This window comes from Mangifera indica, chromosome 2, assembly GCF_011075055.1.
Source record: "Mangifera indica cultivar Alphonso chromosome 2, CATAS_Mindica_2.1, whole genome shotgun sequence".
Lineage (NCBI taxonomy): Eukaryota > Viridiplantae > Streptophyta > Magnoliopsida > Sapindales > Anacardiaceae > Mangifera > Mangifera indica.
The window spans coordinates 17416452-17431871 of record NC_058138.1 but is presented as its reverse complement, the minus strand read 5'-3'; the positions used below and the strand labels follow the sequence as shown (position 1 = coordinate 17431871).

The following is a 15420-nucleotide window of genomic DNA, read 5'->3' as shown; positions in this document are numbered from 1 at the left end:
AATCAATCTAACGTCATCTCTCTTTCACTGACTCTTCTAAGTCAAGACAAGACAATACAGTACAGCAGCCAAAATCATAATCTCCGTCCTAACCAGCTCTACTACTCTTTATCTGCTGAACCACCATTGCCAAAATCTTGTGATTTTAGTCTTCAGATTCTGAACCTTTACCCTTTTCCAAAAGCAATTTTATTCCTCTTAACATCTCATCGTGTCTATCACTAACACTGCGCCATTTTCTCTCGTTCTCCGCTCAGGTTCTTCTTCTTCCACTGAATTTTGTTTCCACGTGCCTTTTAATTTCACTGCTTTCTTTTGTTAAGTTGGATATGCTGACTTAGGCTTTTTACTATTTGAATATTTAATTTTTGTGGATTCGTTGTCTGTTGTGTGATGTGTAAAGACTTGGGAAGCTTATATTGGATCCGTTGTCGTGTGTATTGTATACATCCGTGCATGCAAGATGCTGGAATCCTATGAATGGAGATAATTGTGATTCTGCGCTTGTGTTTACTTATTATACTGCATAACTAATTTTTCCTTGTCATGTCTCATTTCCTTGTGAATATACCAAGTGTGTGTGTGTGTGTTTGGCTGAAATCAGCTAATTTGGACAAACATTATTTCAAGAATAGCTCCGTTTATATTTTAATTTTAGTTTAAGGTGTATGATGATTCTACTGTGGCCAACTGAAGACTTTAGATGCTTGAGTGCTTATAACTAGCTGCTGAGAAGTGCACTATTAGGCTTTGCTCTGTGAGGGAACTAAAAAGATTTTTTTGGTAGCTTAGGCAAATTATAATAGAATGCTTTTATCAGTTACTTCACTGTCAATTTCTTGCTTTATTATCTAATAGATGATCTGTAAGATAACTAGTAGAGCTGTTGAAAGGGTATTGCTTGTCCAGAAAATTGGATTTCTCTTTTGTATTGTCTATTAAGGGTTATGTTGATGTTATGTTCATATGAGTTTCTCTTGGTTTTGCCTGATTCTACAATTCTGATCACGTTCTAGATGGTATTAATACAGGTATTGTACCCGAGATGATGGTTTTCTGTATACAATGATTTAGTTCCTTTGCTCTCCAAGTCTGTGGGTATTCTCCTGCATTGAGTTTAGCAGGTTACCGATTGAGTCTCTCTGTTTCAGAGATGGGTGAATGTCTTGGAAATACTCATGTATCCTGAAGAAAGGAGTTTTAAAACAGAGCTTTGGTATTGAGATGTGAAGCTTGTTGCTGATCCCTGAACAAAGAAAGAAGAGGTTTCTGGCTTGGAGATTGAGATAGTGTTTCAGTCATTTTTTGGTTTTGAACTCTTAAGAATGTCTCTTGGTTATGAACTTGAATAACCAAACTCCTGTTCACTCAACTCACTGAAGCCTTAAACTCTGATCCCATATCTGAAATTTACCACCCTTCTTTTCTCATTTTTGGATTTCTTCTGCAAGATTCTGAATTTTTGCCTGCGTCAAGTTTCGCTGTCATCAAACACCATGAACCACCATAGTTTCATTTCTGCAACTCAAACTGAATCTAACAATGGAATCAAACAGCCCTGTTGCACTGCCATACCCCCCATTCATAATTTTTTGAGTGTTGAATCAGAAGGGCTAAGTCTTTCTACTGGTGAATGTTCCTCTCCACATCCATCACCTTTTATTCAAAAAGAATCTCATAGTTATCCCCATAAAATTCGAGCACCTACATCCCAATCCCATAAGTGTTGTTTTCCACCTGGACCAAATAGCCCTTGGACTCGTGGTTCTCATCTTCAACATTCAAAGGGCTCATTTTCACGGTCATCTGTTTTTTGTACCAGTTTATACCTATCGTCTTCATCAAGCTCTGAAACCCATCGTCAACTTGGGAATTTACCATTTCTTCCACGTCCTCCCTCATACAATCATTCTGTTTCTTCTGTTGACTCAACAAAATCTCCATTGTCTTTCAGTGAAGGTATAGGGAACCCATATGAAGAGGAGCATTCAGAATCTCTCGTGAAAGACCTCTTTAATTTGCCTGGAGACATTTCAGATGGTAGCTTTCATGGGGTAACTTGTACAGATGACAGTTTGGCACTTAATGATCATTTGGAGCTGCATTTTTTGTCTGATGAACTTGACATAGCTATAACTGACAATGGAGAAAATCCCAGGGTTGATGTAAGTACATTGTGACCCCTTTCCTGGGCACTGCTGGTTTCCCGATGTGTTACATTGGTAAATGGGCACTTCAGTATGAACTCTGTTGACTAGTCTGTTTCTTTCGTGCTGATGTTCATCCAGGAAATTTATGAAATACCTCAATCTTCATCAAAACCTTCCATCGGACTGGCATGTGATCAGAGCTATGTCTCTTCAGCACCACCTGTTGATGCTTTTACAAGTCTCCCATCTCCTGGGCCAGCCACTGCACATAAGCCAAGAATGAGATGGACGCCTGCACTCCATGAATGCTTTGTGGCAGCTGTCAACAAACTTGATGGAGCTGAAAGTATGTTGTCCATTCTAGTAAACAATTTGGGCTAATAACTTTATCTGTTGACAGGACTGGAAAGGAAGAGCCCATTGCGGTACATAAATTATTATTTAACAATGTTTACTAATTGAAAGAGGCTCATTGATTTACTTAAAATGCAGGGGCTACTCCCAAAGGTGTATTGAAGCTCATGAATGTAGAAGGTTTGACCATCTATCATGTGAAAAGCCACTTACAGGTAATCAATGAAGTTTTTAGTAAAATAAGTGTACTTGTTGAATTAGCTGTTACTCTATCTAAGCTTACATTTTAATTTATACATATTTTTCAGAAATACCGACTCGCTAAGTATATGCCAGAGAAAAAGGAAGGTAATGGATGCATCATAAAAAAGGCTTATAAGCATGCTACATTATCCTGAGCTTATTTTTAAAATCATTACGCTATTGATGTTTACATCTGAGTTTCTTTTTTGAGAACTTGTGTTATATGTTTACATGTACAATCTGGCTAAAGTTATGAGTTTGTAGTTGAATTTTGGATCAGCTTACTGATATCCTTCCAATTTAAATTTCTTACTTATTTAAATAGTTGACCCTAGTGTTTTATCAGACATGTCCATATCCATATTGATTATTGCTGAATAATCAAATTCTTTATTCTTGATGGTTCATTTCTTCATGTTCACATCTGCATAACCGTCACATGCATTTTATGGATGCTTATTGGCTAGCCAAACTTTTCTTCTCAGCACTTAGCTGGCTTATTTAAAGTTGTGCAAGTGTCAGATGCATGCAATATAGATCATAATGTCATGATGATGTTTATGAGAGGTATTGAGATAGATCCTACGAGAATGGGTTCAGAGTTTTAGCATTTTTGGTAGGGATATGAGTTCTCCTAGCGGTGAGATAAGTTAATAAACAATTGGATGATTGCAAATTGAGGGAACGAAATCTTTGTTGAGAAAAAAATATTTAAATTGTGAAAACAAACAAGTTGACGAATTTGAGATTCTGCATCAAGTTGTCAAAGATGTTTATTTAAAGGGGATAAATATTGATCCAGATGGTTTATGATGGTGACATGTCTCAGTGTTTGGTTGCTAAGATTTTCTCTGTGTGTCCCTCAGCTGCTGTCTGTGCATCTTTGTGTGTATTTGTTGTATGGTGATTTTTTGGAGAGTATTTCATTTACTTGAGACTGCTCACCAATATTATACAAAATATGTGCATCCAACTGTTTCTGGTGGGCTGTTTATGTAGAATAATATCATAAAACTGATTTATATGATTGGATGAAGTTGAGTGCAACTTATAATTGCTTGGATCTATTTTGATTTGGTCCTGCTTATAACCGCTACACAAGGGTTAGCTTTCATAAGTATGTCAAAAATGTCCTTAGAACACAGTTCTTCAGCTTGTTCAGTTGTTGCTTGTCAATTTAATTTTCTGCCTCATGCCATGATGCCGCTGTTGATCAGAGAGTGTATTGTGGGATTATTTGATATTTCTCTTGCTATGATGTTAGTCTTAATTCCAGTTATAGTGAGGATTATTTGATATTTCATTTTTCTTGCTAAGACATTACTCTTAATTCCAGTTAGGGTGATGATGACACTCTTTGAAGTTTATGTTAAGTGCCATTTGCAAGTAGCTTACATTTGGCTTGTCCTTTTGTTTTACAGAGAAGAAGACTTCTAGCACTGAAGAAAACAGTGCAACTTCAAGCAGCAGTGAATGTGATGGACGGAAGAAAGGGTCAATATTATTTTAAATTCACAATCAGTACCAGAAAATGTTTCCTTGTTTTGTTATATTAGACAATGTTTGATTTTAACTTTTGATCTTTCTGGTCAAAGGAGTGTGCAAATCTCTGAGGCCTTGCGCATGCAAATGGAAGTTCAGAAACAGCTGCATGAACAGCTTGAGGTATGTTTAAGCTTAATTTAAATATATTTCTCCTGAATTCTTTAAATTTTCTGGTTCCAACTTATAGTTTCATATTGGTTGTAATTGTTCTGTTATCTGCATAACCTTTGCTCAGGTGCAAAGGGCCCTTCAGTTACGCATAGAGGAGCATGCAAAGTACTTGCAGAAGATCTTGGAGGAACAGCAGAAAGCTGGCAGTGTCCTGATTCCTCCTCGAAGCTTGTCATCAATTACCGATCCCAGCAGAGATTCTGAGGTGCAGCCTTCTTCTCCATCAGTTAGTGGTTTGTCTAACCACCCAGACAAGTCTAAAACAGACTTGTCATCAGCTCTACCATCGAAGCAAAAAGCTACTGACAGTAGTGAATCGAAGCCAGATGCAAAAAGGATTCGTCTCAACGACAAGCCAGAAACAGCTTCAGATGATGCATTGGTTGAAAATCCTGTGCAATGAAGGCTTCGGGCCCCTTTGTGAGTTTTCATAGTTTATTATTTGTATCATCTTCAATATTACTTAGTACTTGTACATGTATTAAGTTCCATGTAGATCAGTGATTGAATAGAGATTTGTTGATTTTGTACCATCTCTTGGCACTCTAGAAATCTGAATGAAAGAGAATTTGTTTCTGGTACAATGCTGAAGCAAAGGAAGAAAACAAGAAAGCGCTCTTGGATGACACAGTCACAGACATAAAAAGTTAGAAAGAAAATTCACAAAGAGGAGTCTGCAAAATGAAAAATTTTAATTACCTCCCACTTGTACAAAATTTTAATTACCCCAACTATGTGTATCATACATACCTATAGTTTGCACATAACAAAATTTCGATTATCCTTGTTATGTGTGACTCACATGTGTATAACTAATAAAATGTAAAATTTTGGAAAAACCCATTTTATGTGTTGTATATGGAAAATTCAATTAGTCTTCTACCTTTATTTTCAATAAAACAATGTGTACATATTTTAAATGTACAAATATATATATATATATATATATATATATATATATATATATATATATATATATATATATATATATATCATTACGTAAGTAAGTGATTTTGAATTAATGATAAAGTAACATCTAATTATATAATAATAAATATAAATATGTACATATTTGTGTATCTAAAGTAGGTATGTATAATATAACTTTTTTATTTATTTCCAATATATGCGATACGATACTGAATGTGAATCATATATGTCAAAAAAACCAAGGATTTGTATGCTTATTTTCTCTATTACTCAACATGATGCCATGCACATAACTCAACATTAACTAATAAATTCAGTATATATCTTATATAAAAGGTTTAAACTCATATTCATGATATTTTCGTTATCAATGCAAACACAAGCAAATTAGGGTTATATTTGTGTAAACCTTGAAAAATATTTATTTTAATTAATTAACCTTTGTCCTCAAAGTAGATGATAAAGAAGATTTTTTGTTTTGGCTTATTTGTAACAAGTTTATTATGTAACTCTTAGTTAGTAAATATGATAATGAGAAAAAAAAAAAGTATGAAAATTATATAAGTATAATATGATAAATGAGAAAAAATATGTTTATAAAAAAATATAATAAAATTCAGATATACTAAACACGTATATATGAGTTTAATATAACATATTATTAATAATATATTTTTAAAATACGATAATATTAGTAATAATTTTAACATTTTTTTATAGATTTTCTTATTAACAATTTAAATGTAAATTATTAAATTGACTATTAAATCTAATAAATATAATATATAATTAAAATTCAATCATTACAACAAGTTATCGGAAGAGGTTAGAGATTTCGATAATAAAAAATTGAGTCTTTTGTTTTATATAATTATAATATTATAGTAATTAATAAAAAATACAAAAGATATTTTTATATTTTATAAAATTTATAAAAATATGAAAATATAAAAAAACGTATAAAATATATTTTTAATACTTTTTTAATTTAAAAATTTAAAATAATATATTTAAAATAGGAATTAAACAAAAACATAAATTAAATGCAAATAATTTGTATTTTCTTGAGTACAACTTTATTGGGAAGTTGTAACGCTTCCCTTATTAAAATAATAATATTTGATAATTAAGAGAAGACAGAAAGGGGCGTGCTGGTAGAGTAAGCTGATTCGGGAAGAGAGTTGCACGGATACATAGGACTGGCTCTGAGTCTGTCTTTATCTCACTCATTGAGTTAAGACTATAGTCATGAAGTTTTTGTGTTATGTAGAAAGCCAAAGTTGCTAACTTTTCTTCATATTCTGTTTCGGAGTCTCCAACGCCAAGAAGGTATTTCATTTCATCTTCTCATAATCCCTTTGTTAATTTCATTTTCTTCCTTTTGATTGAGACCATTAGCCTAAACGTACCCATTGAAGTTTTCATCTTTGTTCTTGCTAACGCCTGGTTTGCTTTCTCGACGAGTGTTCCATTTACTTGTCCTTTAATAAAAAAATTTCCTTTTTGTTGTTGGACTTTGGTTCTCCTTGCAGTGCAAATCATTTGCTTCTTGTCTCTTGCCTTCTGACGTTCTTTTCTAATCTCTGATTTGATAACATTTTCACTTCTTTAATTGGGGAAATAGTATGATTGCTGTGCTGCTTGAATTGTGGACTTAGCTCGAGTTGCTGCATTTATTTACATTATGTTGCTTGTTTTCTTATCTTTATGTACTTAAGTTCAAATAGAGACTAAGTGATGTATTCTGTTTTTGAAAACTTGGTATGTTTTGAAAACTTGGTTTTCAATTTTTTTTTTTTTTCCGTTTTTAGCACTTTGTGCAGAGGATTTGCGGCCAAAGCTTGGTGAAAGAACTTGACTTAGACATTTGGCATGTTTAGGTTCTAGACTTTCTCATAGATGTCTTGCTTGTTTCAATCCATAAAAATGGCTAGTGATGATGTCTTCAATTTTAATATTTATGATCATGGAACTGTGGTGGATCGGAAAAAGTATAGAGTACAATGCAATTATTGTGGAAAGGAATTGAAATCTTCTCGTCTCAAGTATCATTTAGGAGGTATTCGCGGAAATGTGGTACCTTGTGAAAAGGCTCCCGAAAATGTCAAGGAACCACTGAGAAACAACTTGCTAGACATAAAAAGAGGAAGTCCGAGTGTGCAAATCGGAGAAATTAAGAACTTGGACTCTCCAGGAAAAAGGGATCGATCCTCCAAATGTAACAGTGTTAAACGTTTTAAATGTGAAGCCTCTCAACATCCCAGCTGTGAGAGTGAAAGCTATACAGAGACGGAATCTGAATTAGAAGAAAGTGGGACACAAAATGTTTCAATTCTCAGCAAAAGAATAGGTTCACAAACCAGCATTAATGCTGAGAAGAAAAAGGATTCATTATCATTGCAAACTCAAAGATGTATTGGTAGATTTTTCTATGAAATGGGAATTGAATTCAGTGTTGCCAATTCTCCAAGCTTTCGAAACATGATAAATGCTACTTTTTATCATGTTCAGGCAAAATGTGAGATTCCCAGTTGTCAGGATCTGAAAGGGTGGATTCTTCATGAAGAAGTGAAGGAAATGCAAGAATATGTGAAGAGGATAAGACAGTCATGGGCAAGCACTGGATGTAGCATCTTGTTAGATGGATGGATTGATGAAAGTGGTCAAAACTTGGTTAGTTTTATTGTGGACTGTCCCCAGGGACCAATTTATCTCAGATCAGCTGATGTTTCGGCCATCATTGGTGATGTTGATGCCTTGCAGTTGCTTCTAGATGGAGTCATTGAAGAGGTTGGAGTAACTAATGTAGTTCAAATTATTGCATGTTCTACATCAGGCTGGATGGGGGATTTAGGCAAGCAGTTTATGAAAAGGCAGAGGACTGTGTTTTGGACTGTAAGTGCATCCCACTGTATTGAGCTGATGCTTGAGAAGATTGGTATGTTGGATTCTGTTCAGAGGGTATTAGATAAGACAAAAACCATTACAAGGTTCATTCATGGCCACACATCTGTAATGAAAATCTTGAGATATTTTACTGGTGACTGCAACCTTATTATGCCTTCCAATGTGAGATCAGCAATGCCTTTTATGACCATAGAGAATATTGTCTCCAAAAAGAATAACCTGACAGCCATGTTTGTCTCATCTGAGTGGAACAACTCAGACTGGGCTACTACAACAGAGGGAACAAGGGTTGCTGATTTAGTAAAGGATCATTCTTTCTGGACTGGAGCCAGGATGGTTCTGAAGACAACCATACCACTTGTACGTGCTCTGTGTTTGATCAGGGGGACAGACAAACCTCAAGTGGGATATATATATGAAACCATGGATCAAGCAAAGGAGACGATTAAAGAGGGAGTTAGTAACAAGAAATCTGAATATATGCCTGTTTGGGAAATTATTGATGAGATTTGGGACAAACACCTCCATAGCCCCCTCCATGCAGCTGGTTATTACTTAAACCCAAGTTTATTTTATTCAAGTGATTTCTATAGTGATCCCGAGGTTTCCTTTGGTCTGTTATGTTGTATTGTTAGGATGGTGCAAGATCAGTCCACTCAAGATTCGATATCTCTTCAATTGGATGAGTATAGACGTGCTAAGGGTTCTTTTAGTCAGGGGGGTACCATTGACCAAATAAACAAATTTTCTCCAGGTAAAACTTATTTATCATATTCTTGATGATTGTACAGAGCTTTCTAATTTTGGACTGGTTGAATGCTGTGTCCTTAATTATGTTCCCCCGCATGTTTCATTGCAGCTGAGTGGTGGTCTGAATTTGGAGAGGAATATCCTGAGTTGCAGAAATTCGCCACTAGAATTCTGAGTCAAACATGTGATGGTGCTTCAAGATATGGGTTGAAGAGGAGTTTATCTGAGAAGCTGCTTAAAAAGGGAATGAATCGTATTGAAAAGCACCGATTGAGTGATCTGACATTTGTTCACTATAACTTGCAACTGAAGAATTTCAAGCTACTCCTGAAAGGTGACATGGTGGCGGATGAGATTGATCCTATGGACGATTGGATTGTAGATGAATCACTAGAAACCGAATCTGAAAATGGTGACAGTGCTTGGATGGAGTTAAACTACACTAGACCTGAGGGGGTGCCTAACGTGGAAGGAACTTCACTACGTCAAGCAAAGGAGGAGCCCAACATAGATATAACAAATAGCATCAGTACTAGAATTAGTTGATGGGATAGTGGCATCTGTAATCCTTCAATGCCTTTTGGAAGGTGATGTGTATTGGGTTTTGAAGTCTGTATATTTTTTGTTATCTGGTGACAAACAATATTTGTGATCAATAAAATTATATGTTCAAATAATATGTAAATTTTATATACAAATAATATCATATTATTATACAATTTAATTTAATTTTATATCTAATTTAAAATTATTTAATCACATAATAATATATTATTATTTATAAATAAAATTATATACATTATTTATTTGCGTTGGAACTACTCATTTGGGAAATATAATCAAGTTCTTTTCTTTCATTGCCAAATGCAGAGGCAGTTTGAATGCCATCATATAAAGGCGCCCAAATGGGGCAGGAATGGGATAGTCCTCTTATTATTTTATATAAAATTTAATTTTTTTTATTAATAAATAAATTAAAATAATCTAAACAATTTTCTAGCGACGCCAACTGACGTAATTAAGAGCCAATCAACGTCAACCACTTAGATTGACTTTTTGTCGTGTCCTATACAATATATGTTCAGAAGTAAACCATGAGAACGAGGAAGGACGAAGAACACCAGAAGAACGAGATCTACACTTTTATCTTTTCCATTAAATTTTATTCGAAAGGTTGGTCCTTTTTCTTTCATACCCTCTTTTTCTCTCTTGTTTCTTTTGCGTTAATGTTTGTGTTCGATCATGCCTCTCTGTGTTTGGTGAGATCAATCTCGATTCTTTACGCTATTTTCATGTTCAATCCTGGTTTCTTAATTAAACCCTCATATTATTTCCTTACGTTTTGAATATTACACGCGCAATATTCATACATTTGCTAATTTCAGGGACATTTTGTATTTCTTAACATGTATTTTAATGCATTGGTATATTTATATGTTACTGTGCTTACACTGTGATTGGACTGCATGAATTGCAGTGAGAAAGCATCTGCAAGTGAAGAAGTAAGTCAATTAATATAGCATTTAAATTCGATGTTGGTGAAGATGAAGAAGATATTTCACATAAGGAATGGAACTCTTTAAATATTTAACAGTGTTAGGATAAATGTCATTGAACAATTCACTATTCTTTAGTTGAAATTAAACATTTTTCTCAAGCTTCTAAAGCTTTTGAGGCTCAAATTTTTTTTTTTCAATTCATTAGGATAATTTATTGCCAATTCTAGAATGAAGTTTAGGTTGTTTGAACTATGTTTTGGGACTTAAGACTTAGACCAAGGTCTTGTATCTCCATTGTAAATGTAGATGCAAAGCAACTGGTAATATGTGGTGAAATATTAATCAGAAGTTCTTTGGAAAAATCATGTAGAAACTAGAAACTTCTTCTGCAAAATCATCCTCAATACTACTGCAATGCTTTAAGCAATTTGTTACAAGCAATATGGATTTATAAAATTTAAATTACTATATCTCTTTAATTTTTAGATGGGAATTGAAAATCAAGAAGAAAACCCCACATATACTGTGGATGAAGCCCTTGTGAAAATGGGATTCGGTAAATTCCAAGCTTGTGTGCTTGCTTATGCTGGCATGGGAATGATTTCGGAGGCAATGGAAATGATGCTCCTATCTTTTGTAGGACCAGCAGTTCAGTCCTTATGGTATCTTTCTCCTAAGCAAGAGAGTCTTATAACTAGTGTTGTTTTTGCTGGAATGCTAGTTGGGGCCTATTCATGGGGCATCATGTCAGACAATTATGGAAGAAGGTGTGCCCTTCATCATTGCTCATTAATTGTTTGCAATCTTTGCTTTTTTGAATCAGCATTTGTATCTGCTTTTCTAAATCCGCCTTCAGTGTTTTGTGGATTTTTTCAATGTTGATTCTCTGTCACTCACATTTCAAGGGAATACATATTTATTTGTCTATGTGGAATGACACTAATGGCAAGCTGCTTTGTTTTACCATGTGTGAAGATGATCTATAGTGGTGACATAATGACTAGTTTATTTCATCTTCCTTTTTGCTCCTGAATAAAAAATGGTTTTCTGCTTCTTACCTTCTTGGCCTGGAAAATACGACCCTTGAGATGTAAACCTACCATACTGGAAAGTGAGAAGCAAAATAGACTTTAAAGTTACACCTTTATGAATAGTCAACACCATGTTTATAGAATGGAATTAAAGGAGGTCCTTAGATGGGACTAATACCTGCTCTTCTTGGTTTGCCCGATGAATTAGTCTTGTATTGTAGATCTTGCAATTATGAATTGAGGCAACATATCTAGGTGAAAAGTTTCCTGCCAATGCTAATATATTAGAATAGATGGTCCTTAGAACTTCTTTCAAGTCTTGTTTTTTAATTTCTAATTCATAGTTGGATTGGGAAATTTTAGTATTGAAAAGAAATGGAAATCATGTCATCCTGCTCTAGTAACTATGGATGCTTTTGCCATCTTTTCATGTGATTTTAAATCTGATAAGACTTTTTCTTGCAGCATTATACTGCAGTTGTATATTTACCTTATTTGAATCTGATCACTCTGTTTTTCCTTCTTCTTCTTTTCCTTAATTTCTATTTCTTCAGGAAAGGATTCCTCGTTACGGCAGTGGTAACTTCTGCAGCTGGTTTTCTGAGTGCTTTTGCCCCAAATTATTATTTCTTGATCATCTTTCGTTGTTTGGTTGGTCTTGGTTTGGGAGGCGGCCCTGTGCTCTCATCTTGGTTTCTAGAGTTTATTCCCGCTCCGAGCAGAGGTGTTTGGATGGTTATTTTTTCAGCTTTCTGGAGTGTTGGGACAATCTTGGAGGCAGCACTTGCATGGGTATGCCTGTGATTTCATTCAATTTTTTTTTTTTGGTGGCAATTCACTGATTCGTTTGTAGTTTTAATTTGATTTCATTGGCCTTTATCTTTTGCTTGACCTTTTATTTGTTGAATCTAGAGATGCATGGCAAACATTCTTTCTACTTTTCTGTTTCTTGTGCTAAAATGGTGTTTATGAGATTCTTAGGTTCCTAAGATAAGGAAGTTTCTTACCTTATTATCGAGGCAATTATTTTGTTGTTTACCTTAGTGAACCATGTAAAAGCCTTTTCCTTAGATTGGTTGTTCTAATAATTTAGGGATTTTCTTCTTTAACTTTTATATTTCTATTTCCACCTTTGTCTTTGGTCCTTTGCATTTTATAACTGTCTCTAAGTTCTGCAATTGAGGTGTGTAGTGAGACTTATACCCAGTATCAATATCATTTCCTCATTTACTGGATATTGTTTTCAAAACACATTTCAGTTAGCACTGTGTTTGACATCAGTCACTATTATATAGTCATCCTATGAGTTTGTCCAAATCTTGCCATCCACCATGACCTGGTTGTTTTTGGTACTTGCAACCTAAAGTAGAAAAGACAGCGCTATTGCATTTTTTATCTAGTCTTTCCAATTTACTTGCTGAAGAAAAAATATGGAGGAGTTCAAATGACATGATATTTGTCCCAGTTTAGTGTGCTAATTCACTATAAAAAAAAATCTTTAAAAAAATTTGTGGAGAGAACACTCATCCTTATGATGTCTGCTTTGCAGCTTATTATGCCAAGAAAAGGTTGGAGGTGGCTACTTGCACTCTCGTCTCTGCCTTCTTTGCTTCTCCTTATATTCTATAGGGTGACTCCTGAATCACCGAGGTATTTATGCTTGAAAGGTAGAACAGCTGAGGCACGCCATATTTTGGAGAAAATAGCAATATTTAATGGCACACCGCTTCCTTCTGGAGATCTTGTTTCTGATCAGGAACGTGAGCTAGAGACTTTGAGTTTGATTACAAGAAGTCTTGATGAAGACAATGAAACTCCGGAGGGAACGGAAGAAGAGGAAGATTCAACTTCTAAGGCTCTGGAAACAGAAAATGAACATTCAACTCCTGAGTGGAAAGATTCTAACATTGCTGGCATCTCTGCACTGTTAATGCTTCTTTCTCCAGAATTAATCAGATCAACCTTGCTCTTATGGGTAGTATTCTTTGGCAATGCATTTTTATATTATGGGCTTGTGTTGCTGACCACTGAGTTGAACAATGGACACAACAATTGTGCAGAAAAACTGCAATCTGAAAAATCTCAGGATATTGACTACAAAGATGTTTTCATCACCAGTTTTGCAGGTTTGGTATTTTTAATTTTTTCAATAAATCTTTTCTTTACTTTTATGAAATTATAATCTTGTTACCTTTGGAAACACTGCTAATTAACGTTTAACTTTGATTTGATTTGCTTCAAGAGTTTCCTGGGCTCCTATTGTCAGCTGCCATAGTAGATAAACTTGGTCGTAAGCTTTCAATGTCAGCTTTGTTCTTCTGCTGTTGCACATTTCTGTTACCTTTGCTGTTCCAGCAGTCTGCGGGTTTAACAACAGGTCTTCTCTTTGGAGCTCGAATATGCATATCAGGAACCTTCACAATTGTCTATATATATGCACCAGAGGTAAGTGAAGAGTTTATGTCTGTTTCCATAGGAAATATATCTTTTATATTTTCCATTGCACTGCACTGTCTCATTTTCAAGAAGTGACAAAGGAAAAATGCTTTCAATCTAAATGTTTGTGAGATAGAAGTTCAATAAACAATTGATTTTCAATATTTCCGTTCTTACTACTCAAAAAGTTTTGTTGAATGTGAAAGAACTTAAAACTGGTTGCAACTAGGACAAACTTTCCTTTGAGAAATTTCCAGATGGCCAGCCCCAATGTAATTGCTTCTAAGTATTGATGATTGCTTTTTAGATGGCTTTGATTACTGAGATACAAATGAATTTTATTATATTCACCCATTATCTTCTCTCTTCTTAAGGTTGTGTTTTCATACTCATATACAGTGTTTACTAGACTTTTCACCTTTTTATAGGAGTAAATCAGCCCAAGCGTCATAAAGTATTTCAATAACTGTTTTGTCATTTTGTGTACAGAAATTGATTTTTGTTTTGTTTAAGCTATATAAATTCTTCGCAAAGCATAACTCATTAAATATTTTCAATTCAAGCCAAACAAAATTATTTTTAATTTGTTTTTAAACTGCAGATATACCCTACCTCAGTAAGAACAACTGGTGTTGGTGTTGCTAGCTCGATAGGAAGAATCGGTGGGATGGCATGTCCCCTTGTGGCAGTAGCTCTAGTTCATGGATGCCATCAAACTGCAGCCATAGTTTTGTTTGAGATTGTTATTTTTCTGTCAGGGATTGCTACATTGCTTTTCCCTCTTGAAACCAAAGGCCGTGACTTGACTGAAAGTGTAGCTAGTGCAAAACTGATCATGCATTAGATTGAATAGACCATAGCAATTGGGGCTTGTCCCATTTCTTTGTTCAGTTTTTTCGTAATATACAGCTCTGCTCTTCTTCGGTGATGCCTGAGGAATCCTTGCGGAACTGAAGAGTAGGTTAGACAAAGTTGAAGAATGGATGAAGGTGATGGAAAACCACTTTTTTAGTGAGGTGAACATGCCAAAATCAGAGGGAAGCCTGAAGAAAGACATGGCATAAATTGATGTCATGCCATTGCACAAACTTCTTAATGTCTGAGAACTTCGAACGTCACACGTTCAATGAATTGTACCATTTATAGGGATGGGAAATGAAGATAAAGTAACTGTACTGGTATGCCCCTTTTTTGTTGTATTCAATTACACGAGTTATGCCAATATTTAACTAGCTAGTTACACACTAGGTGTTACACCATAGTCACATTTGTTGATTTTATTATTTGTTTATTATGAATAAATACAATCTGTCTGCGCATCTGGATTTAATACACATTTTGACATATTGTCCTAGTTGCGTTGTACCATTTTGCACATTTTGTTGCACCAGTTCTGCTCCTGTA

At 34.8% G+C, this 15420-nt stretch overlaps 3 protein-coding genes across 10 annotated transcripts; all 3 read left to right on the top strand.

Moving 5' to 3' along the window:
- Positions 1-24: 24 nt before the first annotated feature.
- On the top strand, positions 25-5351 carry LOC123206810 (myb family transcription factor PHL6-like). 3 transcript variants are annotated; one of them, XM_044624080.1, is made up of 9 exons: positions 25-257; positions 1032-2165; positions 2289-2496; positions 2643-2719; positions 2813-2852; positions 4169-4241; positions 4343-4412; positions 4528-4883; positions 5056-5351. In XM_044624080.1, the coding sequence occupies exons 2-8, from the start codon at positions 1497-1499 to the stop codon at positions 4864-4866; spliced, it is 1476 nt and encodes a 491-aa protein (XP_044480015.1). In that variant the 5' UTR covers positions 25-257; positions 1032-1496; the 3' UTR covers positions 4867-4883; positions 5056-5351. The 3 variants fall into 3 exon arrangements, with proteins under 3 accessions (XP_044480015.1, XP_044480007.1, XP_044480001.1); XM_044624072.1 differs by lacking the exon at positions 5056-5351 and adding an exon at positions 5013-5044 and having other exon boundaries at positions 26-257; XM_044624066.1 differs by lacking the exon at positions 5056-5351 and having other exon boundaries at positions 26-257; positions 4528-5044.
- A 1153-nt stretch (positions 5352-6504) lies between these two features.
- On the top strand, positions 6505-9727 carry LOC123206796. Of its 2 annotated transcripts, none has more exons than XM_044624057.1 (3): positions 6505-6722; positions 7274-9054; positions 9160-9727. In XM_044624057.1, the coding sequence occupies exons 2-3, from the start codon at positions 7293-7295 to the stop codon at positions 9594-9596; spliced, it is 2199 nt and encodes a 732-aa protein (XP_044479992.1). In that variant the 5' UTR covers positions 6505-6722; positions 7274-7292; the 3' UTR covers positions 9597-9727. The 2 variants fall into 2 exon arrangements, with proteins under 2 accessions (XP_044479992.1, XP_044479983.1); XM_044624048.1 differs by having other exon boundaries at positions 7205-9054.
- A 345-nt stretch (positions 9728-10072) lies between these two features.
- Positions 10073-15335, top strand: LOC123206759 (organic cation/carnitine transporter 7). Of its 5 annotated transcripts, XM_044624023.1 has the most exons (8): positions 10175-10223; positions 10528-10552; positions 11036-11105; positions 11190-11316; positions 12135-12372; positions 13130-13706; positions 13823-14025; positions 14618-15335. In XM_044624023.1, exons 3-8 carry the CDS (start codon positions 11036-11038, stop codon positions 14858-14860), a joined length of 1458 nt encoding a protein of 485 aa, XP_044479958.1. In that variant the 5' UTR covers positions 10175-10223; positions 10528-10552; the 3' UTR covers positions 14861-15335. The 5 variants fall into 5 exon arrangements, with proteins under 5 accessions (XP_044479950.1, XP_044479926.1, XP_044479943.1 ...); XM_044624015.1 differs by lacking the exon at positions 10528-10552 and having other exon boundaries at positions 10073-10223; XM_044624000.1 differs by having other exon boundaries at positions 10170-10223; positions 11036-11316.
- The last annotated feature ends 85 nt before the right edge of the window (positions 15336-15420 follow it).

Bases quoted from the DNA above. Each gene is read 5' to 3' on its own strand.
- LOC123206810 (XM_044624080.1), top strand. From the start codon at position 1,497: ATGAACCACCATAGTTTCATTTCTGCAACTCAAACTGAATCTAACAAT. The intron at 2,497-2,642 runs GTATGTTGTCCA...CTTAAAATGCAG, and splicing joins CAAACTTGATGGAGCTGAAA to GGGCTACTCCCAAAGGTGTA. The intron at 4,242-4,342 runs GTCAATATTATT...TTCTGGTCAAAG, and splicing joins TGTGATGGACGGAAGAAAGG to GAGTGTGCAAATCTCTGAGG.
- LOC123206796 (XM_044624057.1), top strand. From the start codon at position 7,293: ATGTCTTGCTTGTTTCAATCCATAAAAATGGCTAGTGATGATGTCTTC. The intron at 9,055-9,159 runs GTAAAACTTATT...GTTTCATTGCAG, and splicing joins AATAAACAAATTTTCTCCAG to CTGAGTGGTGGTCTGAATTT.
- LOC123206759 (XM_044623991.1), top strand. From the start codon at position 11,036: ATGGGAATTGAAAATCAAGAAGAAAACCCCACATATACTGTGGATGAA. The intron at 12,373-13,129 runs GTATGCCTGTGA...TCTGCTTTGCAG, and splicing joins TGGAGGCAGCACTTGCATGG to CTTATTATGCCAAGAAAAGG. The intron at 14,026-14,617 runs GTAAGTGAAGAG...TTTAAACTGCAG, and splicing joins TCTATATATATGCACCAGAG to ATATACCCTACCTCAGTAAG.